Source organism: Hippopotamus amphibius, chromosome 11 (assembly GCF_030028045.1).
Source record: "Hippopotamus amphibius kiboko isolate mHipAmp2 chromosome 11, mHipAmp2.hap2, whole genome shotgun sequence".
NCBI lineage: Eukaryota > Metazoa > Chordata > Mammalia > Artiodactyla > Hippopotamidae > Hippopotamus > Hippopotamus amphibius.
In genome coordinates, this window is record NC_080196.1 from 9,567,136 (window position 1) to 9,591,446 (window position 24,311).

A 24,311-nucleotide genomic window follows, 5' to 3' on the forward strand; every position below is an offset into this window, starting at 1 on the left:
GGTCTCTTTTTAATACAAGGTAAAGTTAAAAGATAGGTGATTATAGGCAGAAGTGTCTGGACTTCAACGGATGTGCTACACGGAGGGATGGTAGATTCTTCAGCAGAGGAATGATAATGTGGAAAGGCTATTTTGACTCATCTCGTGGCATCCGCTCTGCAGCAGGCACGAGGAATTGGTCACGGGGGGCTGGGGCTGGGGTGGCGCTGAGCAGGGTGAAGCAGTAGAGCTGTGATGATCAGTGCTTGGCCAAGGGTGGTGGCAGTAGGAGTGGAGTGGAAAGGGGTGTCAGGGATGTTTCCTGGCAATAGGAAAGAAAGGCTGAAGAGATGAAGAAGAGAAGGTTACCCCCTAGCATCTAAGACAAAAGCCTAGAAGCATGGTGGTCCCTTCCCATCCCCTTCTCCCCAGTGGGGAGGGCACAGATGTAATAGAAAGGCAGGCTGGGATTTCAGGAACAGGGTAGAATACGGGCTCGCTTACAGATTTCGGTTTTGGTTCACTTCCATGCCTCATTTTAAATTTTCATCGTAGTGCACACTCATGTTATACTTACTGTGAGTCAGGCACGGCCCTTGGCACTTTCCATACATGAGCTCTCTTATTCCTCACGATGACCTCTGAATGCGATCTTCATTTGGCAGATGAGGAAACCAAGGCTCAGAAAGGTTTAATAACTTGCCCCACAGCTGGCTGCAGAGTCATGCCCTTAAATAACGTGCTCCAAAAGTTGAATACTTATTCATGCGCAGTTGCTAGGCACTTTGGCAATGTTATGTCCTATCGTTACTGGGTACAATTATGTACTTCTCAGTTTTCCCAACTATGAAATGAAGGGGCTGAGCTTGTAAATCCCTTTCAGACCTGTCATTCCATGTCTGAATAATAGTTCTACTTATTAGACAAATCAGACCTAATTCTGTTATTTATTAGATTGGAGACCTTTTTCTTAAAAAGAAATGGGTTTTCAAATGCCTTCCTTTTGAGGCCTTGGTTGACCGAGGAAGAGACACCCCATCCCTGGAATCCCAGGCCTCTGTGCATGGTTCATGGAAAGCCACTCTGCTTTCTGTGTACCTGTTTTTCCTGCTCACCTGTGAGCTCCTTGAGGGCAAGATGGTGTCTTATTCATTTTTGTATTCCTGGCACACAGCGTGTTCGTGGTAGAAGATCAGTAATTTTGTGTTTTGTGTTTGCTTTTTAATGATTTCATAGGAAATAAGATTTTATAAGTTGCACTTGGTATAACATCATTATGATTTAAGTAAACTCTTTTCCAAAGAAAAGAATAGTATTAGCCCTCAGGATGGCTACAGAAATAGACACAGGAGGTCATACTGAAAGGAGAGGAAGCTTCTTACCTAGGCAGTAGAAAGCAAAGGGCTTCAGTGCCTAACAGTGTGAGCACAAGCGTGGAGTTGATGTTACTTACTACTGACAAGTCTAGATGGTGTCAGCAGACTGTTTCTGTAAAGGGCCAGGCAGTAAGCATGTTAGGCTTTCACCTTGTGATTCTGTTGCAACCGCTCAGCGCTGCTCTTGTAGCCCCAAAGCAGCCACAGGTGATTATAAATGAAAGAGTGTGACTGTGTTCCAATTACATCTTATTTACAAAGACAGGCAGCAAGCCGGACTTAAACCAAGGGTTATAGTTTGCCAGTCCCTGGTGTAGACTCTCAAGTGTGCAGGGTACAGATCCCAGCTGTGCCACTTGCTAACTGTGTGGCTTTCTTCACATCAAGCCTCAGTTTCTGCATCTGTAAAATGGTGACTCTTAACATCGTCCACACTTTGGGCTGGTGGGAGGATCAATTGAAATAGTGTAAATAAAGTGCTTGGCACTGACCCTAGCATACAGTAAGCACTCAGTAAATCGTGGCTATTTTCGTAATGCTTATAAGTATTCTTTATATCCTCCTGGCTTTTTTCCTTCTTGCTTTGCTCTCTATTAAATGAATTCACATTGAATTCCTGCCTGTGAGTGCTATGGTCACATGTTTTCTTTGCACCCCACGTTTTCTGTCTGCAGACTTAAATAATAAGGAAAATGTCATCTGTAGTTCCTATCTACGAGGATTATTGTAGGTATAAAATTCACGTGCAGTAATTCACACAGTGCCTGGAATACCGTACTCAATATATTGTGGCTAAAAGGAAGAAGAAAAGAAGTTGAAAGTGCACGTTTTTAAAATGAAGGATAAAAGAAATTCACTAATTACTTAGTAATCATGTGGAATTTCAATTAAATAGGAATTCCGATGGGGGAGGTTTTAGCATTCAGTGTACATAAATGACTTTGTGTTTTTACATTTGGAATCAATTAATTGGTTGGCTTTGTTGATCAATGATTTCCTAAAGCGGAATCCATTGCTCATAAACTAGGAACTTTAAAATGAGTCAAGGCATTTGCTTTTGAGAATGATCTGTTTATATTATAGCCAACACAAGATCAATCTCACAAGCAAACAGCTGTCTGTTAGTCATGAAGCACGCTCTGCTTTACATATTGGGAGCTCATGCTATGCACGGTCACGTATGTGCTGAGCCAATGATCGGACAGTAATAGGTGCAAGAGGTGAAAGCAGAGCTTGTTGACCGAGGCCTGGCTTCTTCTGAGTCATGTGTTCTAGGTTACAGGGAACAGGGTTTGTCAGCCCTGGCACTATTGATATTTGGGGCCACGTAATTTCTCATTATGGGAGGTTATCCTCTGCATTGGAGGATGTTTAGCAACATCGTGGCCTCTACCCACTAGATGCCAATAACACCCCCTCATCCCACCCCAACTGTCACAAGCAAAATATTTCCAGCTATTGTCAGATGTCTCCCCTGCCTCCCTGCCCAGCTGAGAAGCACAGGGGTAGACTGGTGGTTCAACAGTGCCTGGGCACATCCTGCTCCAACATATCTGAGCAATAATAACTTATTCCTGTGGAAACATACATGCCAGGTTTTTCGGGATAGTCTTATTTTCAAACATTCTGCTCCACTGACCCAACAGATATGCCTAGACTTGGAAGCCCACATCAGCAAATTGTGTTAAATGTGAAAATGGTGACCATCCCTACGCGTGTTTGTTTTGTTTGAGCCTTAAAGTTTGAATACATTTTTTGTACCACTGTTCACGTTTTGTCTTCCTGAATTTTGCTTAGGCAAATCGATGCACTTCATACTGGTGAAGGACAAAATGTTACTGTATCCTAAGAGGGATAGAAGTCCACCATTAGTTTCATTGAAACGAATTTCATTTAAAGCTTTACATAAGCAGAGCAATACAATGTTTTGATCTGATTTTTTCCCATATTGGTGCTAAGGTAAAGCTTTTTCGTGGCTTTCACATGTAGGGTGACGGTTGGTTTAGTTACATTATATGTGGTTGGGAAGGTATGGCCTTCTGGAGTGCGTGAGAAGAGTATTGGTCTACCTGTCTGCCAACATATCTTTCCAGGTAATTTCTGGGACATTGATTGTATTACCTGAAGCAGGTTCACTTATCTTTAGGGTGCATACCATGTGTAAAATAAGGTTGACATTACTTGTGTCTTCAAAATAAGTATCAAAAGTTACTGTTTTTCTTTTAAACTCACCATTGCCTAAGCAAAGTTAGCAAAAAAGAAAAAAATCATTTGTACCTCTTAGTAGATCTTACACCAGGTGATACATAATTAAGTGCCTGTTTAACCTGTAATAAGATAAATTACAGGGGATATTGAAAAAGATGTCCGTTTTTAAATTGTGGCTTGAAAATATTTATGGTAGAACATGTATATATTAATGGTTTTATGTACTGCTATTCTGAGACTTACAAAATTTACTAGTCTAATGAAACACCAAATTTTCAGCATCAGGTAGAGGAATTCAGGATTATAGTATTTTTCCTAATGTTGTAGAATAATTGACCAGTGTAGATATTTTTCTGATATTACATATCTTGGGACTAATTTTGCCAGATTATTCCTGGGCTAGTCTATATTTACCATTTATTGAGGTACATTTTACACGGAACATCAGTACCTTGAAAAATAATTGTAGCCCGTGGTATTTTATATTTTTAGAATGCTAGGTTTCCTGAAACAGTGATTTTCAGCTCAGCCTATTTGGTTTATTTTCCTGAATCTGTGTGTATATAATATTTTGCCTTTATGTCCCTCCCATTGTCTAGCATTTGACTCTGAAGAGGAACTGTGTAAAATAAATGACAGAGTAGCTCTTAATTTTGAGTTCAGTGTTTCTGAGGTCATGGCTAAATAAACCCTATTGTTGCCGTGTTTACAGCAGAATTTTCTAGGTTCTTATTCGTGTGCACAGACTATCCCTTGTGCCTTGTATATTTATGTGATATTTACTCTCTCTGTCTTGAATTTTTATGCTGCTTGAGAATATAGACGATGATATGAGAGGTTTTTGTTGTTGCTATCATTTTGTACTATTTTGGAATTTTAGTCAAAATCTCCAATTGAAGTCTCAATTTTTTTAATCAGTTCATTTTTTTATTGGCTGTGTTGGGTCTTCATTGCTGCGCGTGGGCTTTCTCTAGTTATGGCGAGCAGGGGCTCCTCTTCATTGTGGTGCTCGGGCTTCTCGTTGGGTGGCTTCTCTTGTTGCAGAGCATGGGTTCTAGGTGCATGGGCTTCAGTAGTTGCAGAGCATGGGCTCAGTAGTTGTGGTGCACAGGCTTAGTTGCTCCGCAGCATGTGGGATCTTCCCGGATCAGGGATTGAACCCCTGTCCCCTGCATTGGCAGGTGGATTCTTAACCACTGTGCTACCAGGGAAGCCCTGAAGCCTCAATTTTATGAAACTTTCTTTTCTTGAGTGTCATGAAAATGAACCTAATTTCTCCCTTTCCTCCTCCTTTCCTATACTTGTGTTTTTCTTTATTGCTAAGGTGTTACTCTTAACTGGCAACTACATTTTTAAGGAGCAAAGTCTGTGGAGAACAGCAGCTGATTAACAACCTAATGAGCTAAAATTTCTGCCCAATCATATAAACACAGCCCTGGTGCATATTCCTGTCATGAAAAGGGCCTGTGGCTCCATTGCTCTAGGTCCCCCTCCCTCCACCAGATCCCCCCCAAATTAGGAATATCTCAAAATCGTCTTCAAACTCGTAAACAGTAGATTTTTAATGTCAGCAAAATATTTACCATTTCTTTTTGGCAGGGAACTGAGAAGTGAGGGTATTTTTCCTTTTTTCTAGACCCAACTACGTTGTAGACATGTAACTATCTGACCTTACTTTTCACTTTCAAGATACACTTGACCTATTCCAGTTGCTGTTATCATGATGGCACTGTATCGTGATATCATGTTAGCATGATAGCACAAAAAGTTTTATCATTGCCAGAGTTTTATGGACAAGTTGTCTCGCATGGTTACATTCTGTTAAAATGTACCATTATACATTGATTCTTTGTACAAACAGCCATACACAGCATTTACTGGTGATTAGACAAAAAAATTTAGGACCAACACATAATGCTGTTTATTTCCACTTGTTTATTGTCATTGGTCAAGCTCAGAACCAGACAGGAAAATCCTATATTATGGTATTGATTCAATCTGTCAGAATTTTTGAAGCTTAATTCATGCAACTCTGTCATTCTGCTCCAACTTTTGCAGTTTGAATTGTTCTAGAAAAGAACTTTCTTGGTGCTATAAAGACAGAGTCACTTGACTTCCCACAGAGCACCCTAAACAAAGCGCTAGTTTGTGTTTTTTAATGAAATTGACTATACCGAATATGATAGAACAAAACTGTCTCAAGAAATATTTCTGCACCACCTGTCTTCAAGAAAACCCGAAAATTGTTTTCTCCATGTCTTGTCTAAGCCATTGGATGTTTGTGTGTGTGTGTCACAATATTGTGAGTACTTCTGAAGAGCAGAGACGCATCTTTTTCTAATTCACAAAGCTGCATGGAGTACAGATGCTCAGTAAATGTTTGTTGAACTGAATTCATAAAAGGTGGTTTGATGGGGAAACCAATTTTTGTTAAAGTCCTTAATATAGAAAATTTCCCCTCCAAACCACTTCCCCTCATATTTTATCTCAGAAGTTCAGTTATTGCTCTCAGTGAGCTGAGAGAGAGCTAAAAATAAAGAGCTATGTTTTTTTTTCTCCCAGTGGGTATGTAGCTGAGTTCTCCAGATAATATTTTTAAAAAATCCTGTTATTGGCTTTGGGGTTGTGATTATGAGTATCTGACTGTTACAGAGAGGACTTCTTTGTGAGACTTAAATTTCCTGTGTCTTCTCCATTTGCAAATAAGGATTCTTTAAACCTGGCTTGTCCTGAGTTGAGTCTTTCTCGAATCCATTCAATTCTGTTACTGCATCTAATTTTTAAATAAGCGTAAAAGGGAACAGTTATATTTGCATTTGAGCCAGTATGAATGGCAAAAATTTACTTTTCTGGGGAACAAAGAGCCAGGAATAGATGAAGAAATTACCTTCAATGTTTCTTGATGGCTAGTTCAACAAATATCGAATACTGTTAGAAAAACCTATGAAAATATTGACTTCATGGTGTCGAATTTCTTTCTTCTTAGTGACTCTACCCCAGATCTTTGGCAGTTTCTATTTACATACATGCCCCTGAAGCCTTCAAAGGATGCTTGGAGTGTTTGCTTTGTGCATTGCATGATAATGGTGTGAATATATTTGAATTATTCTTTGCTTTTGTAGTCAACTTAGCTCTAAGATTAAAATCCAAATTATTTTCCCCAAGACAAAATTAATTTTAACTATGTCTTATTAACCAGCTAGTGGGTTTTTTTGTTTTTTATTAGTCTATAAAGACTATACTTCCATTTTTTTTAGTACAGCGCCATTTTCATGTAAATTAACTCCTATAGGAAAAAGATGAATTTGGTATCCAACTAAATTTGAACTTATTATGTACCCTCCTGTCATAAAGAGCGTCTTCCTTCCCCCCTCCACTTTTTAGAAAGGAGTTATCTCCTTTCAAAATATTAATATTCCAGAAAAGCTGTATGTGGTATATTTTTTTTTTTCTTTTAACCCAGGAAACAATTTTAGTGCACTGCCCTAGTTTTTGGTTAAATTCATACAACTCTATTTTAGAATGCAATACATTTGCTAGGTAAGAATTGCAATTAGTGGAATGTCAAAGTAATATTTTTACAGTTAAAATATAATTTTATGATGAATTTGTAATAGTAATAATAATAATTGTTGGGGTCTTAACTGTGGCCAGGAACTCTATTCCACAGATAAGTACATTATCTTATGTGATATAACAAGCTGTGAAGAAGATACTATTCCCATTTTAAAGTGGAGAAACTTGCCTTAGTTCATGAGGCTCATGTCTCTTCACTCCAAAGCCAGGCTTCTAAATGCTGCATCACACGAATGCCAGTGACATAGCCTCTGGCAGAAGAGGTGCCATTGTTATCAGTAATTCCTTTATGCTCTGTACACTTAACCACACCTCCGCTAAGTACCATTTGTGGATTTCTGTGACACTTAACCATAAATGCAATATCCACATTACAATAATGGCAATAAACTTTTTATAATAATCACAATGGCTGACAGGCTAGATATCGTAATAAGTACTTCACATATATTCATTCTTCATAACCACTTAAGAGACAGGTTCTCTTTTAGTTTGTCATAAAACCTATTTTTTTCAAGAACTTTTATTGAGATACAATTGACTTACAATAAACTGCATATATTTAGAGTGTACAATTTGTATATTTTTTCTTATTAGTAATGTATATATGGCAATCGCAATCTTCCAGTTCATCACCCCCCCACCCTCGCCCCCCTTTCCCCACTTGGTGTCCATATGTTTGTTCTCTACATCTGTGTCTCTATTTCTACCTTGCAAACTGGTTGATTTGTACCATTTTTCTATATTCCGCATATATGTGTTAATATACGATATTTGTTTTTTCTTTCTGACTTCACTCTGTATGACAGTCTCTAGATCCATCCATGTCTCTACAAATGTCCCAATTTTCTTTTTTTTTTTTTTAAGCTCTTTATTGGAATATAATTGCTTTACACTCTTGTACCAGCTTATGAGGTACACCAAAGTCAATCAGCTGTGTTTATACACATATCCCCATATCCCCTCCCTCCCACGACTCCCCCCCACCCTCCCAATTTTGTTTCTTTTTACAGCTGAGTAATATTCCATTGTATATATGTGCCACATCTTTTTTGTCCATTCTTCTGTTGATGGACATTTAGGTTGCTTCCATGTCCTGGCTATTGTAAATAGTGCTGCAGTGAACATTGGGGTGCATGTTTCTTTTTGGATTGTGGTGTTCTCTGGGTATATGCCCAGTAGTGGGACTGCTGGTTCCTGTGGTAGCTCTATTTTTAGTTTTTCAAGGAACCTCCATTCTCTTCTCCACAGTGGCTGTATCAACTTACATTCCCACCAACAGTACAAAGAGAGTTCCTTTTTCTCCACACCCTCTCCAGCATTTACTGTTTGTAGATTTTCTGATGATGCCCATTCTAACCAGTGTGAGGTGATACCTGATTGTAGTTTTGATCTGCATTTCTCTAATAATTAGTGATATTGAGCAGCTTTTCATGTGCTTCTTGGCCACCCATATATCTCCTTTGGAGAAATGCCTATTTAGGTCTCCTGCGCATATTCTGATCGGGTTGTTTGTTTTTTTGATATTGAGCTGGATGAACTGTTTATATATTTTGGAGATTAATCCTTTGTTTGCTGATTCGTTTGCACATATTTTCTCCCATTCTGAGGGTTGTCTGTTTGTCTTGCTTATAGTTTCCTTTGCTGTGCCGAAGCTTTCAAGTTTCATCAGGTCCCACTTATTTATTATTTATTTATTTATTTAAGCTCTTTATTGGAATATAATTGCTTACACTTTTGTACCAGCTTTTGAGGTACACCAAAGTGAATCAGCTGTATTTATACATATATCCCTATATCGCCTCCCTCCCGCGACTCCCTCCCACCCTCCCTGTCTTGGCCCTCTAAGGCATCATCCATCATCCAGTTGATCTCCCTTTGTTATACAGCACCTTCCCACTAGCTATCTATTTTACAGTTGGTAGTGTAAATCCACTTATTTATTTTTGTTTTTAATTCCATTACTCTAGGAGATGGGTCAAAAAAGATCTTGCTGTGATTTATGTCAGAGTGTTCTTCCTGTGTTTTCCTCTAGGAGTTTTATAGTGTCTGGCCTTACATTTAGGTCTTTAATCTATTTTGAGTTTATTTTTGTGTATGGTATTAGGGAGTGTTCTAACTTCATTCATTCTTTTACATGTAGCTGTCCAGTTTTCCCAGCACCACTTACTGAAGAGGCTGCCTTTTCTCCATTGTATATCCTTGCCTCCTTTGTCACAGTTGAGTTGGCCATAGTTTATCTCTGGGCTTTCTATCCTGTTCCATTGATCTATATTTCTGTTTTTGTGCCAGTACCATATTGTCTTGATTACTGTAGCTTTGTAGTATAATCTGAAGTCAGGGAGTCTGATTCCTCCAGCTTCATTTTTTCCCCTCAAGATTACTTTGGCTCTTTGGGGTCTTTTGTGTCTACATACAAATTTTAGGATTTTTTGTTCTAGTTCTGTAAAAGATGCCACTAGTAATTTGATAGGGATTGCATTGAATCTGTAGACTGCTTTGGAATCAACAGTGTTGATTCTTCCAATTCAAGAACATGGTATATCTTGCCATCTGTTTGTGTCTTTGATTTCTTTCATCAGTGAAGAGACAGGTTCTCTTACTTTGTCTTTTGTACAAAGGAAGATATTGGGGCTTTGTACATGGCTGAGGTGGGCTTACATCCAAACTACCCCTCATCAGAAAATAAAATTATGGAGAAATTTAAGATCATCTATGACTTTATGACCCAAATAGAACCGCTATTTAGTCGTTTCTTTTTCCAGATTCTATGCTTATACATAGATAGACACGTAAGTAAACTTCTCATTTAGAAAAATCAAATGATACCATATTTAATATTGGGCAACTTATCTTCCACTGAACAAGAAACCATGGCAGTTTTCATGTCAATAATTAGAGATGTCCCATCTTTTTTTTCCTTTATTTTTTTTTTTCTGGCTGTATTGGGCCTTTGTTGCTGCACACAGGCTTTCTCTAGTTGTGACAAGTTGGGGCTACTCTTCATTGTGGTGTGCAGGTTTCTCAGTGTGGTGGTTTCTCTTGTTGTGGAGCATGGGGGGCTCTAGGCACTCGGGCTTCAGTGCTTCAGTAGTTGCAGCACATGAGCTTGGTAGTTGTGGCTTGTGGGCTCTAGAGTGCAGTCTCAGTAGTTGTGGCACATGGGCTTAGTTGCTCCCTGACATGTGGCATCTTCCTGGACTAGGGCTCGAACCTGTGTCCCCTGCATTGGCAGGCAGATTCTTAACCACTGCACCCCCAGGGAAGTCCCCATCATCATTTTTAATGGCCACATGGTTTATGTTCAATGGTTGCCCCTTAATTTAGTTAATCCCTAGTGATTGGAATATTTGGGTTACTGTCCTTTTATGCTAATAAAATGCACATGGAGTTTAGTTTGTGATGCTACCCTTCAATAATATATCAAACTTGACCCAGGCCAGCAAATCTCTTGGGGCATATGGGACAAACCTTTGTGAAAAGCCAGTGACTGAGCTGAAGCAACAGCCCCAGCTCAGTCAGATTTGGTATGACACAACTAAGACAGCTCTTCTAAGAAATGCGAAAATATGAGTGAAACGTCCCCGTGTCATTTCTTACCTATGGCTTAGAGGTAGACACTGTCTCCCACCCCACAGCCCCACCTCCAGCCATGGCTCTGTCTGCAAGTAAATAAAGGATGAATCTCAACTACAGTTGTTTGTCCTCACCACAAACATTCCAGGAAACAGGCTCTGGTGTGGGTGTATATAATACTTCCTATCTTGTCTTTTTCTGAGAAACATTCATCCACTTATTCGCTCAAAAAATATTCACTGATCATTTTCTGTGTGTCATTAATGGTCCTTGCTCTCCAGCGTAATCAATCTAGTAGGGGCAGGTCAGTTAGGATGCTTTTGGTTGCAGTAAAGGAAGAAAGTCCTTGGGCATCTTGGCCTTAAATGATTAGGTCATTTATTGTCTAACATAATAAATTCGTAAGTGCGGCAGTCTCTAGCGTGATTCTATTGCCCTGTGATTCTCTCCTCTGCCCTATTTTGCTTTAGGACTTCATCCCCAGGCTGGTTGCAAGATGCTTATAACCATTCAGGCCCTACATCCTGATGCCACAGCGAGCAGAGGTAGAAATAGGACTGTCTCTTGGTGTCTTTCTCTAAGAGCAAGGAAGCCATTCTTAGAAGCCTGACCGCCTGAGACCCCTTACAGGTCTCAATGGCCAGATATGGGCGGGCTACCCACCCTTTAATCAATCACTGATGAGAGATCCACCCACTCGCGGCTGGGGGCGGGCCAGCTTCCAGGAAGCTTGTGGTCCTGTGGAGAAGGGGTGAACAGGTGAGCATGATGGTCTGGATTCTGTTAGGAGGGCAGCTGGGCAGAAAGGAGTGCAGCATTCTCTGTTAAGGAGGTAACTGGCATTCAGAAGTGAAACAAATAATTATCCCGGCAGAGGGAATGGCAAGTATAATGGCCTTGATGCAGAAATGATGTGTTTCTTGTTGTGTCTGAAGAAAACAACGACAAGTGGGGCAGCTTGTGCCCCTGCGAGGTGATGTGATGACTCTGGGACCTTGTCCTGAGAACAGGATGACTCACTGAGAGGTTAGAGCAAAGCAACATCCTGCTTTGATTCATGTTTATGAGAGATTTCCAAGCTGCTGTGTGAAGAACCTGGCGGTGACAGGCAGGAGTAAGACCGCAGAAGTTGGTGATGTGGAAAATGGTCTGACCCAAGGAGAGATGTGGGGAGAGTTGAGACCTGATTTAAGAGTTAGTTTTGACCAGTCTTGGTGATGAATTGGATGTAGGAGAGGTGAGGGGAGGGGTGATGTCAAGGTTGACTCATGGATTTCTCCCTGAGCAGTTAGATAACTGACATTGCCATTAGTGAAGAATGAGCAGGTCAAGGGTAAAAATAATTCACTTTAAATGAAGTGGGCTTGAGGTGCCTGTGAAATATTCTTTGGAGAGGAAGATCAGTCATAATAGTAGTAGAGGTTCAGACACCATTCACACTCTTTTGTTTGTATAGGATAATTGAATTTTGCCAAGAATTCGATGAGGTAGATGCTGCTATTATTCCTGTTTTACAAAGTGATAACTGAGATTCAGAAGTTAAGTAACTTGGCCAGTTACACAGCTAGTAAGTGTGGTGTCTGTTAGAAGAGCCTTCTAGGCTGCAAGTGTCAGTGTAGAAATATTCAGCTTATCAGTGCTAATTAAAGCCATGAGAGTAAATGACATTGTCTAGAGAGAGCTGAACCCTGGGAAATTCCATGATTTAAATCAAAACCTAAGAGACACAAAAGTACAATAGAGAGGAAAGGGAAAGGGAGGAAGAAAGTCTTCCTGTAGTTTGGCTTTTAAAAATGAATATTAGTGTTAAAAAACATAAAAGGACTTGGCTCCTTTAAAGCTGAGAAACAGGTTATAAATGGTTCTGAAATTCCACCGGAAAGTGTGCGGAATGGGGTCATGTATGTTAGCACTTGATGTTCTGCCACTTAAACTATAGTTTATATAAATATAAGCAAGTTGCTTCTTTGCATGGGGGTTAGATTTAGCTACATAAAACATATAAACTCAAAATAGTAGTAACTTAAACAAGATCAGGGCTTGTTTATCTCTCACAGGAAAGTGCAAAGGCAGCTGGTTCAAAGCTGCTATGTATGCTGGGTCCACAAAGTTCTTAAGGGCCAAAGTGCTGCCTAGCTTACTGCTCCTTCATTACAATGAGGTGGCCTTTGTCCTCATAGTGGCTGCCAAGTTCCAGCCATCACATCTCTGCTTTAGGAAATTGGATGAAGAGAAAAGTGGACCAGAGAAATGGCACATCCCTTCCCTTTAAGCAGATTTCCCAGAGTTTGCTCACAACACTTCAGCTTATAGCTCAAGTCAGAGCTTGATAATGTAGCCACACCTCTCCTCAGAGGAGCCTAGGAAACAGCCTTCAGCTGGGCAAAACTCCAAGAAGCTTTCACTAAAGAGGAAGGAAAGGCAGGCAACCAGCCATCTCTGCCACTGTCAGTTTGCTCTTTTGTAAAACAGGAATTGAAATACTCGCTTTACCTCTTGTTGGCTTGTTGTAGGGATCAAATGATGTGATAAGAGGCAAGTGCTTGATAGATGATAAAACATTATGTAAATTGTTGCTGTGAGAATGACCATTAAGTCCTCTTGAACACAGTAGATATTTGTATTTTGGATGAGAGAATCTTGAAACCAGTTAAGATTTTCTGCTAATTTGTTAGGTTCAAAAGCAGGAAATGAGAATTTTTCTACAAACCTTGCATTTCCATGGTAAAGCCCTCCTTTGCTTTCGGAATCAATTTCAGACTATCCAAGACTAATATTTGATTAGCTCTGCAGTGAAATGACTCAATATTGCCTGGTATCTGCTGAACTCAGGCACTGTCAAAGGAGTGCTGTCTGATAGATAAAGCAGAAGAATTATATGTGTGGACAGCAGTTCATGTCATTAACCCGCCTGGTTCTTGCTATTCTGACTTACTGGTAAGAAAGCGAGGATTCCAGCCAAGATCCCTCATGGTGACTGCATTTAAGGGAATGCCTCTATCGTTTGGAAACTAGTTGCCATGGTCATTAAGAAATTGAATGCAGAGATAGCAGGGCATTTTAGATACTGTAGCTACTTATTGCGCCTGGGAAATTCAGGCATGGGTAAAAGCAAATGAAGTTCTTTTTCCTGTTAAAATCTATGGTAGTCAGGAATTATCTGGAATGTTGATATGCTTTTTACATTTTGAGTTTGACTCCAGAAACAGATGATGCTTTTGCACTAAATAATGACCTTTAAGATTATTCTGTCACACAGAGCAAGGAATTTCTATTACCTTTCATTCTATATGTGCTTTCTATGTCGATATCAATTTCAGGGTCCTCTAAAAATGGAATAGTGTTCACTTTTTTGTGACACTTTTCATTTTAGGATATTAAAGAGTAGGAACTTCACGTTCTCTGTCCTTGAATCCCCTATCCCATAACTTGAGTTGTATAATGAATGTGTAACAAATGTTTGCTGAATTAATGCATCATAACTTCATATACTCATGGGCCTTGGTACTTCCCGAAAGTGCCTGAAGGGACAGATATGAGGAGAGAGGCCTGAACTCAGACTGTACCTTATGGCATCCCTTTTTTCCTTTCCTTGCTCTGATGCCTTATGCTTTAATGTCTAGAAACGTTGGAAAAGGGAGAGAGTCTAGCACAATTAGAGGTAATTTAGGGATGACAAGTTTTATTCTGTAACCTCAAAGGCAAAGTGAAAAGATACTTTATAAATGAAAATCCCACATTGCAAGTAAAGTGGGGGGGGGGGGGGGGGGGGCGGTGGGATTGGTTGACATATTGTATGCCAAAATTCTAATAATTCAACTTCAGTAACTTGGGATTTCCCACTTAGAACTGGTGCTGTTGAGTTAGTTTCCTTGTTCTGGGGCATGAATCCTGTTTGACCGTCATTAACTCCACTTTCTGATGCCTTCCAGCTAAGATACAGCAGCCCTCCACCCTTCCTCACCTTCAGATGAGATTCAAATGCAATCAAGAGTGACAGACAAAGAGTAAGACAAAATCATTCAAACCTCCAGATTTGAAGTTAAGAAATATGTAATGCATGCACGCTAAGTGCCAGTTATTCCAGAGTTTAACATATTAAACTCATATGTGTTAATATAACGATTGTACAACCAGAGAGGTAGATATTATCCCCATTTTGCAGTTAAGGAAATGCAGTTCTAAGAGGTTAACTGACGCATTGTCCCAGCACTAACTGGTGATTGATACTTAGACCTTGGTGTTGAGAGTCCAAAGTCTAAGGCTCTGAGGTCAATATATTTAGCCATTAGGAAAAAAAAAATAAGAATTTAAAAATAAATTCTGAGTTCAATGTGAATTCAGAACTTCTTATGTGGAAAAACTGAACCACTGACTTTCCTTGCTGAGACCTCTTTAGAAATCGAACATTTTTCGTGGAGAAGAATAATAAAGGGTCCTCAAAGGAATTATTGACGGGACAAAAAGAATAGGACATTTACCTCTGAAAAAAGACTAATGGAATTTAATTTCTGTGTTCTGAAACAAGTGAAATTAAGAATTCCTTGTAAAAGTCTCAAAAACATATAAGGAAAGTTTCTTACTTTAGTTTCCAAGGCAAGGCCCATGTTAGAGCTATTGATGGTAATTACACACACATGGAAAAGAGAAAGAAAACAGGGATGCTTAGCAAGGACCTTCATTCTTGCTAAAATATTTTTTGCAGAAGTACTATTTAAATTTCACACAGTCACTACACAAATAACAAATGGCACTGAAGAACTGGTCCATGAACTAATGGGAGGTAAATAAGGAAACTGTAATGTCATCATCAGAAATAAATGAGAAATCTGAGCTTAAGAGGAAGTAGACTCAAGAAATGATTCTTCAGTGGAATGTAGGGTTTCATAAGATTCTCTGTCATCCTGCATTCAGTAGGTAACTGAGTGGCTCTTATTATGAGATCTTGGAAGGAGTTCAAGGGAGGAAAAATGCTGAGAAGTGTAGGAGTCTTGACAGTATTAATGGAGGGAAAGACAGTTTGAAAAGAGTTGAATCCAATAACCTACACAGCCTGGTCTTGAGCATTCTCGAGCCACCCACAAGGTACAAGGTGTGTTTGACAATTGACCCATCTCTAGACTTAGGAGCCCTGGACCACTTGAATTCCTCTCTGAGTTGGCGCACTCTGGGCTAGTCAGTGGACCCCTCTGTGTCTAACTTCCTGTAACCGTAGCAGGGGACAAAAAAGACACTGCCTTGGCATTTTTGCACATTTTGTTCTGTGGAACACTAGTCTATGATGAGACTTCAGTTGTGTCCCACACGGAAGCACCAAACAACCATAGCTGCGATTAAAGTAAGCTTGGGAAACAAAGGGTTAAGCAAAAGGTTTCTTGTAGACCTTATGGAGTCTTCAAGGGGCTAAGTTGTGATGTGATTCTCTGAGAAAATAGTATGTTAATCATAACTGTTAGGAAACAAAGTTAGGAAATTTGACACCCTGCCTACATAAAGGGGAGGTTATAAAAATCTAATGAGAGAACAGATATGAAAGCACTTGGAAAGAATAAAGCACTCTGTGAACATTAGACGTCTTTAAAGAATTCTCAGTGACTTGAGGATTTGGGGGCCGGCTGATGCCCTGAAGCGTGACTTAATTTTCTACACTAGGGATGGTTCTTCTTCGCCAGCCACCTGAAGGCTGTGAGTTTAACTGGGGAGGTGGGGTAGGATTCTAGGCTTCTGCAGGGATGCTCTATCTGGTACGTTTCTCCCAGTGTGGTTCTCGGAATGCTGCTGGCATCAGAATTACCTGGATCGCGTATCATGCATTCACATTCTGGTTCAGCAGGTTTAAAATGGAGTCCAGTGATCAAAAGTTTCACAGGTACTTACAGTAAGTCCCCTACATACGAACCTCCAAGTTGTAAACTTTCAATGTAAGTTAGTTCCGGTGTCTGGCGTACATCATCAGTGCGTGCATCCCCTACAAGTGGTTGTGCTTTTGTGTACCTCATAGTACTGTACATAGGACAGTAGTACAGTCTCTTTATTTCAAGCCCAGGATGTCCAGAAGCAAGTGTAAAAGCAGCAGTGATGTAGCTGGTACTACTGTACTTTTCAAGGTATTGTACTGTAAGATTAAAAATGTGTTCTTTATTTTTGGTTTGTTTTTTATGTATTTGTGTGAAAAGTATTTTAAACCTATCATAGTATAGGACTAGATAGCCGATTGCGTTAGTTGGGTACCTAGGCTAACTTTGTTGGACTTAACAAACAAACTGGACTTACGATCTCACTCTCGGAATGGAACTTGTTCCGTATGTAGGAGACTTACTGTACTTCAGTTGATTTATCAGCCTGGAGTGTTGCAGCATAGTTCAGAGCCTCCATAACTTTAAAAATTCATGTAATTCCTTAAGGGACATCCCAGTGCGAAGAGGTAAGGAACTGTACCCCTAGAGGAACCCTCATTGGCCAGGTGGTCTCCCTGGTACCAGAGGAGACTTCATTTTTAGATAGCTTTTATTGAACTCCTCTTCTATCCCAAGGAGTACTTTTAAGTACACACCTGTTAATCCTTACAAGTCAGTATTGTCCTTATTTTATAGGAGAGCAAGCTGGTGGTCACACAGTTTACTTGTTAGAACCCGTTTGGTTGCAGGTAATTGGTTCATATAAGGAATATGTCCAGGGGTAGAATGGTTTCAGGCATGGCTGGATCCAGGGGCTCAAATGATGCAATGAGGTCTCAGTCTCACCTGAGCCATCCCTCCCTCAGCCTTTTTTTTTCTTCTCTATTGGCTCAATTCTCAGCCAGTCTCTTCCCTCAAGATGGCAGAAAGATTACCAGCAACTCCATCATATAGGGCAAGCGTTGGCAAACTGTGGTTCCAAAGGCTGACTGCTTGTTTGGGTAGATAAAAATTTTTGGAACACAGTCATGACCATTTGTGTACATTTGTCTACGGCTGCTTTCCCATTGCAGCAGCAGAACTGAGTATTTGCTGCAGAGGTGTATGGCCCGTAAAGCCCAGAGTATTTATAATTGTGCTTTACAGAAAGAGTTTGCTGACCTCTGCAGGAGAAACCAGGTTTCAATGAGGTTTGATTTGAATTTGTGAGAGGCACTATTTATTTAAGAGTATCAGATTGGAGGATCTGAGGTTTTAAGTGAATGTAGAATTTAGGTTGTTTAAAGGTTGTTACTTTGGATTAACAAAAGACTTGAGAGTTCATTTACAATTTAAATACACAAATTCCATTCCCAGCACAAATGTGTAGATTAAAGGAACAATAGAATGTGTTACAAGTTTTTGTAGTTCTTACATGTTTTGAAGGTTAAGATTCCTGAGAGATGAAACAGGAATTTTGTTTTGAATATCTCAGGAAGAACTTCTCAGATAACATCTACTATCTCAATAAATATAACACAGACCTGTACAGATTTAAATTTAAATAAGACATTTCCCCAGGCTATTAGCACTGTCCTTTGTCCATTGACTGTCTGTGGTCCTGGCATGTGAGTATTCTTTCAGCATAGTGCTTAGAAAATAGGAAGTACTTGATGTAATAGAATTGTTTCCTTTCAAAGCATGTGAATTACCACTGCACCCTAGAAATTTTGTAATATTAACCAAGTCTGAGCCAAGGTTTTAAAGTTTATGCAATCCTAGTTGAAAGAGCACGTCTATCAACAACCCCAACAAAATCCATAATTGAGTCTCCTTGCCTGGCGGGGCCTGATTGCTCATACCAGGGGTAGGAGGGTGGGTGGAGAATGCAATGCTCTGATTGGCTGGCGCTGAGTCACGTGCCCTCTTCTGCAGTCTGGAGTGAGATCAGCCTTCCCTGAGCCACCAGGACTGGAAGTGGGTGAGAGGTGATTCTCAGAAGGAAAATCAGGAAGCCCAGGCTTCCTGCCTGCAAGCCAAAAAGAACTCTTATCCACCAGCAGCTCTTAGGCAGTAGATTCTAGATCTGAACCCACATCCCCCTGGTTTCAAAACTAAGATTCTCACCACCATACACAATATATAGCCTTTTCTAAGTGAAGCAGATTTGAGCCTTTTCCAGGCCAAACTGGCGCCTGCTGGGTTCCTGATTGTGGCCTGTGGCATAAGTGCTTATTTAATAGAGAAGTCCTGCTGGTTCTGCATGTGTTAGTGACCTCGGGTGGGTATCCTCCAGGGCATGTATGCTTGCGTTTTATACATATGCATTTTATATATGCATATATTTTATGACATTTTAGGATAAGACTGATGACACCACTTTTCTCTTGCTCGAGTGGAATCAGTTTAGATTGGCATCTGTTTTGTAGCCTTTTCAAAAAGCAGCTCATTTTCTCCCTCATCCCTGAAGCCCTCCTGTTACTACTTCCTAGTCACTAACAGATTCGAAAAGCTAGCCTTTCATAGGGTGGGAAGGTGTTCTTGAAAATAGACAAGTCTTCATTTAAAGCCTGGGTGTCTCTTTTCTGAGAATCACAGCTTCCTATTCATTAGTTTCTCCTCAACTTTCCCACCTGGAAAATGGGGATAATAATAGCACCACCTCATAAGATGCATGTGAGGATCGCATAAGGTAAGACATATTGAGGGCTTAGGTCAAGTGCCTGGCAGACTTAGTGACCAAAAAATGGTCACTGTTACTAATGCTGTTCCCATCGTCGTCCTCATCGTTAACATCCCTGTCTGAGGAAGCACCATCGTATTCAGAACCTCTCTTCCTGTTACAAGGAACTGATGCTCTGTTCACAGTCTGCAGAGTTCTGTAGACCATGCTGGTCATATAGCTGCTTATACAATGGCCTGCCATTTCAGAACCAGTAGAGCTACCCTCTGTGCTCTCTTCAAAAATCAGTACATCTTAGGACACAGGATTTAGGGACAGTCTCATGTTCCTCTTGAATTTCAATTACTGCTTCAAGAGCAGGTTAACAGAAACATGACTTGGGCCATCTTTGGTCCCAGGGGATCCATGAATTCCCCTCTCTCCTCCCTGCATTCCATGCTGTCGTAGTGTCCTTGTGCCAAGGTGCCAATAAAGGATGGCTATTCCTAGTGCTGGAGGCAGCGGCAAGCCTGGGGAAGCCCTTTGGGACCTGCCTCCGGCAGTGGGTGGGACTGCCCTCCACACCTGGCAGAGATCTCTGGAGCCAGGAAGAAGGGAGGAAATTGGCCAGTGCCTGAGCAGATATGCTGAGACGTATGGGCCTGGGTGCATGCCGCCTCACTCTCTGTTTCTACCTGCTTCCAGCCCTCAGGACTGTATTGTACAGGTGCACCCCTTACTGGTTCTTCCTCTGTGAAGAATACCCTTCCTATAACAGGACTGATTAGCAACTCTCTCAATATACACATTTTCCTCTTCCTCCAGAGGTACAGTGGCTAAGACTCAAACGTCCTAACGGTGTGTGATGGTTGCATCTGGAGTGTGGGTGCTGTTCTGTGGGGCACGTGATTGGTTTTTCCTTTGGGGAGTCCCAAGTAGAGAAGGCAGCCACCTGTGTGTCCAGGTAGCCGAGGGGCTTCAGAGCTCCTTCCCTTCCTCCCTGGGGCCTGCACTCAAGTTAACCAGCCTTTGGAGTAAGGTGGATACAGGCTCTGTTAAATGCAGCTGTGTTCTCATTTTGCTACTCCTGTATCAGTGTTCGTACCTTAATTCTAACAGATGGGATCCGTCTTTGACTTGGTGGTGAGGGGTGGGAAGAGGAGGGTGGTACTCAGAGGGCAGAGAATGTGTAAGGACAGTGAAGGTCAAGGGAAGGCCAGAGCAAGAAAAGAAGGTGTGAACGTGAAACATCTTCGCCCTCAGCAACGTTAACACCGGGGTGTTTCAGGCATCATGTTTGTGTTTGCACTGAACCCTTAGATAGCTCCATGGGCAACGTGGCAGTGTTGCTTTACCTCCCAGCCCTCATAGGCTTGCATGTGTTCTCTAAACCAGGCAACCTTCTCTGGGCGAAGGAGCCTCCATTTGCCCCCATGGCTGCTGCCTCTAATGCCCAGGCCTCCCCCCTTCACCCCCAGCTCCATCGCGTTCTTCACCTCCTGGAGTAGGCATTGGGTCCCGATTTTTAGAATAAAAAACGCATCACTCTTTTGTTTTTTAAACACACCTCGTAGTTAACACAGATCAGTCCTAGGCTGGACAGAAACTCTTCCAAGCCATCTGGCCTCTATAGGAGCGTGTGCTATGACTTCTTCTGGAGTGAAAAAGGGAAACCCCTGCCCTCTTATGCCTGATAATTGATAGCAATTCTCCATTTCCCTGTGATCAGGTGTCTCTGTAGAACTGAAACTGCATTTTTATTTTTATTTATTTATTTATTTTTAACAGACAATAAACTGCATGTATTTAGAGTGTACAATTTGGTATTTTTTTTTCTTAATAGTAATGTATATATGGCAATCCCAGTCTCCCAATTCATCCCCCCCCCCCCCAACCCTCCTTGCTTTCCCTACTTGGTGTCCCTGTTTGTTCTCTACATCTGTGTCTCTATTTCTGCCTTGCAGACCCGTTGATGTGTACCATTTCTCTATAGTCCGCATATATGTGTTAATATACGATATTTTTTTTTCTCTTTCTGACTCACTTCACTCTGTATGACAGTCTCTGAGTCCATCCATGTGAAACTGCATTTTTAAAAGGGGAAAGCCGTAGTCGTTGAGAACTTTCTAAATGGCCAGGGACCTGTGTGAGATCGTTTTGCAACTGTAAGCAAAGGCCATGCTGCTTGAGGCAGAAAGGGGACAGTTTCAGGCCCTGGACAGCTCAGTGTAGTTAACCGACAGCTATCCTCACCTCCACCGCCATCTTTGGCTCCCATTCCTAGGCTGGTGAGATATCACGAAAACATAACCCCTTCCAATGAGATTGGAAGGAAAAGTGAATGTTGTCCGCTTCCCTTTGGGGGCTCGCTTTGGGTTGAGAAGCAGGTGTCCAACCTGGGTGCATCTCAGGTCCTCCAAAGATCGTGAGAGCACTCGGCATGTGGAGAGATCTCGAGTGGGGCCCCAGATGTCCTGGCCCTTCTGCCTCTTCTGTTGACGAGACATCACATAGCAGAAGACACTGTGGCTTCCTTTTTTATAAACTTCTCAGGGGGACACTGAATGACTAACTCCTTCTAGGCCAGCAGGAAAGCACCAAAGTTGGTGCTTTCTTTGGGTAAACCTTTTGAAAACTAAGCCACGGTGAGAAATAGCATGGTAAGGTAGTGCCAGCTGAAGTGCCCTTTGCCCACCCCTCCCCTCTGCACCCTCTAAGAGCCTGCCAGGAGCAGCCCCAGGCCACCACGAGGGGTGGCTTTAGAGCACACGCAGACACAGCTGCTTGGCTTCTCAGTAATTAAAATCATGCACCCATCAGGTATTTTGTCTCCTGCTTTTCTAAAGAAAGAGAAAAATCACCTCCCAGCGATTTCCCTCCCTCTGATAAAGCAAATCCCAGTCACCTCAAGAAAGGGAGGGAGCCCAGACCGTCTGGTCTGTTAGGAGGGTGTTTTCTTCAATGGATGCGCTAGAAAGACCCCAGAGATCATCTGGTCCAGGCCTACCCTCCCCGCTCAGCTCCCTGAATGAGCTCAGCTGCCCAACATCCCTACCTTGGGGGTCAGTGTTCTCAGTCCTGGCAGTTGACATTTGAGCTGATTTGTGTCTAAGTGAGCGTTTTCTCCAGACAGCTGTCTCCTCTCTCAACAGCAGGAGGAAGCCACCTTTGAGAGCAGTGGGCTTGAGCAAAGCAGCCTTTTCTTAATCGGTTTCAAAAGAAGGCTGTTTTCATAAACACACCTTTCCTCTCCCACTTGTCTCCATCCCGTTCTCGCTCACGTCCCTGTGGTTGGTCGGATGGAGACCACTTTATTCTGAGCCCTGTTCTGTTTTCTTATTTTTCTTCCTCTTCAAACTCTATTCACAGTTGGTCTCTTTCCTCACTCTCAAGCCCTCCAAATTCGTTATCTGGTGGCAAAACAGGTTGAGGGCTAGCCTGTATCATGAGATGAACTGGGGGAAGAAGTCACGTGGATGATGAAAACATAAATCAGTTAAAGTAATCCAGTCTGTTCAAAAATCTGGACTTAAGGGCTAAACATCTTGAATTTAATAATACACTTCTTAAGGCTCCATTTAACGATGGAGTTATAATTAGGCCTTTATAATGTTTTGTCAGCTCGTTGCCACTCTAAATTTTTCAAAGGCAAACTAATTTCTTATAATTATTTGAACATGGTAATTTCAGAATAATTTTTATGCATTTCTGGAAAATGTGATTATGAAACAGCTTTTTGGTCCTAGCGGTGTGTTTTCCTTAAGTCAGATAGTGATGCTGATTTTCATACCTCTCAAGATGGTGTGAAGGATCTGAATCAGATGCCCTCGTTCACTTACTTATTGAACAAACCACTGGGAGCGCCAGTGATGAGACTGAACTCAGTGTCGGTCCTGAATAACTCATATGTTGGTTTTGGGGTTTTTTGTGGGTTTTTTTTTTCTTTTTTGGCTTCAGTATATACTCTCTCCCTTTAATCCTTAGCAGCTGTTTTAAGTTGCCTGAACTCATAAAAAGCCTCAACCTGGATACTTTAAAATTTTTACCTGTTCAGTCTTAGACTATTTGAAGACTCAGAAGAAAGATGGGAACTCTTCCATCCAAATGCAGATACTCAAATAGACATGAAATTTTGCATATAATTTCAGCGGTTTGATGCCCTGCCCAGACCCATTGGGACCCAGGCAGTGTTTCATCTGGGCTGCCATGTGTGTTTAGAGAAGTACTGGAAGATCATTCTGGGCAGGAACTCAGGTGGAGGTTCCTGAAGGGCAAAGCAAGAAATGAGAACTTTCTGCTGTAAGTGGTGGAAGTTTCTGGGAAAAGTGGGCTTCTGGAAGAGCAATCTAGCAACAGTTTAAAATATAGGTTTGAAGGCAGGAGACTAGGGTTGGGAAGGTAGGTGTGGAGACTTGCAAAATCTGGACAAGTACCGATGAGATTATTGAACTAAGGTAAGAAATTTTTAGAAGGTGATACATACAAAAAAGAGGGATCTTGTGGAAATCAGATCACCAGACTATCCTGAGTTGGTTTCCATCCTGGACTCAAAACCTCCTTGGTGTGGGTCCCACGGTTGTTACTGTGTGCCTCTTCCTACTACTGAGCAGCATTGAGGGAGCACCGACTCAAGCAGCTGGTACCCTTTAAAGAGAGTCATTTCCAAATTGAGTGTTGCTCCAGAGGCTGTTTCCTTGCTCTGTTTGGCTTCTGTTTCCTCGTTGCAGTTGGATTTTTTAAACCAGTCTCCTCAGCCTCTCTGACACCCAAACTTACTTGAAGTCTCCTCAATCTTTATCTTCTTCCCTTCAGCCTCCAATAATCCATTTTATCCACTGCTGCCAGCTTAGTCTTTCGGAGGCTCACATCTGATCTGTGCCATTTGTGATCAGAGACCTTGGTTCAGACGTTCAGTAACTCAGAATACAGGCTTCCGATGACTGAGCCTGTAAGTACTTTTGATCCTGCCTCTTCTCCTCCCTAAGAACTCAGTTTCACACACGTCTCCGTCTCTTCCCTGCATCTTCAGCCTCCTACTCTCCACTGGCTCTTGCAGTT

The 24,311-nt window shown here is 41.4% G+C and overlaps 1 protein-coding gene across 3 annotated transcripts in view; it reads left to right on the forward strand.

The window, feature by feature from the left end:
- The window catches only part of PHACTR1 (phosphatase and actin regulator 1), a 505,241-nt gene that overhangs the window by 283,443 nt on the left and 197,487 nt on the right, over nucleotides 1–24,311 (forward strand). Inside the window, exon 5 of one of the 3 annotated variants that reach the window (XM_057700183.1) lies at nucleotides 23,642–23,651. The exons of the other annotated variants lie outside the window; for them this stretch is intronic. Within the exon in view, the coding sequence (XP_057556166.1) occupies nucleotides 23,642–23,651 (10 nt within the window). The remainder of the gene's footprint in view (nucleotides 1–23,641; nucleotides 23,652–24,311) is intronic. 3 annotated transcript variants of the gene reach the window in all.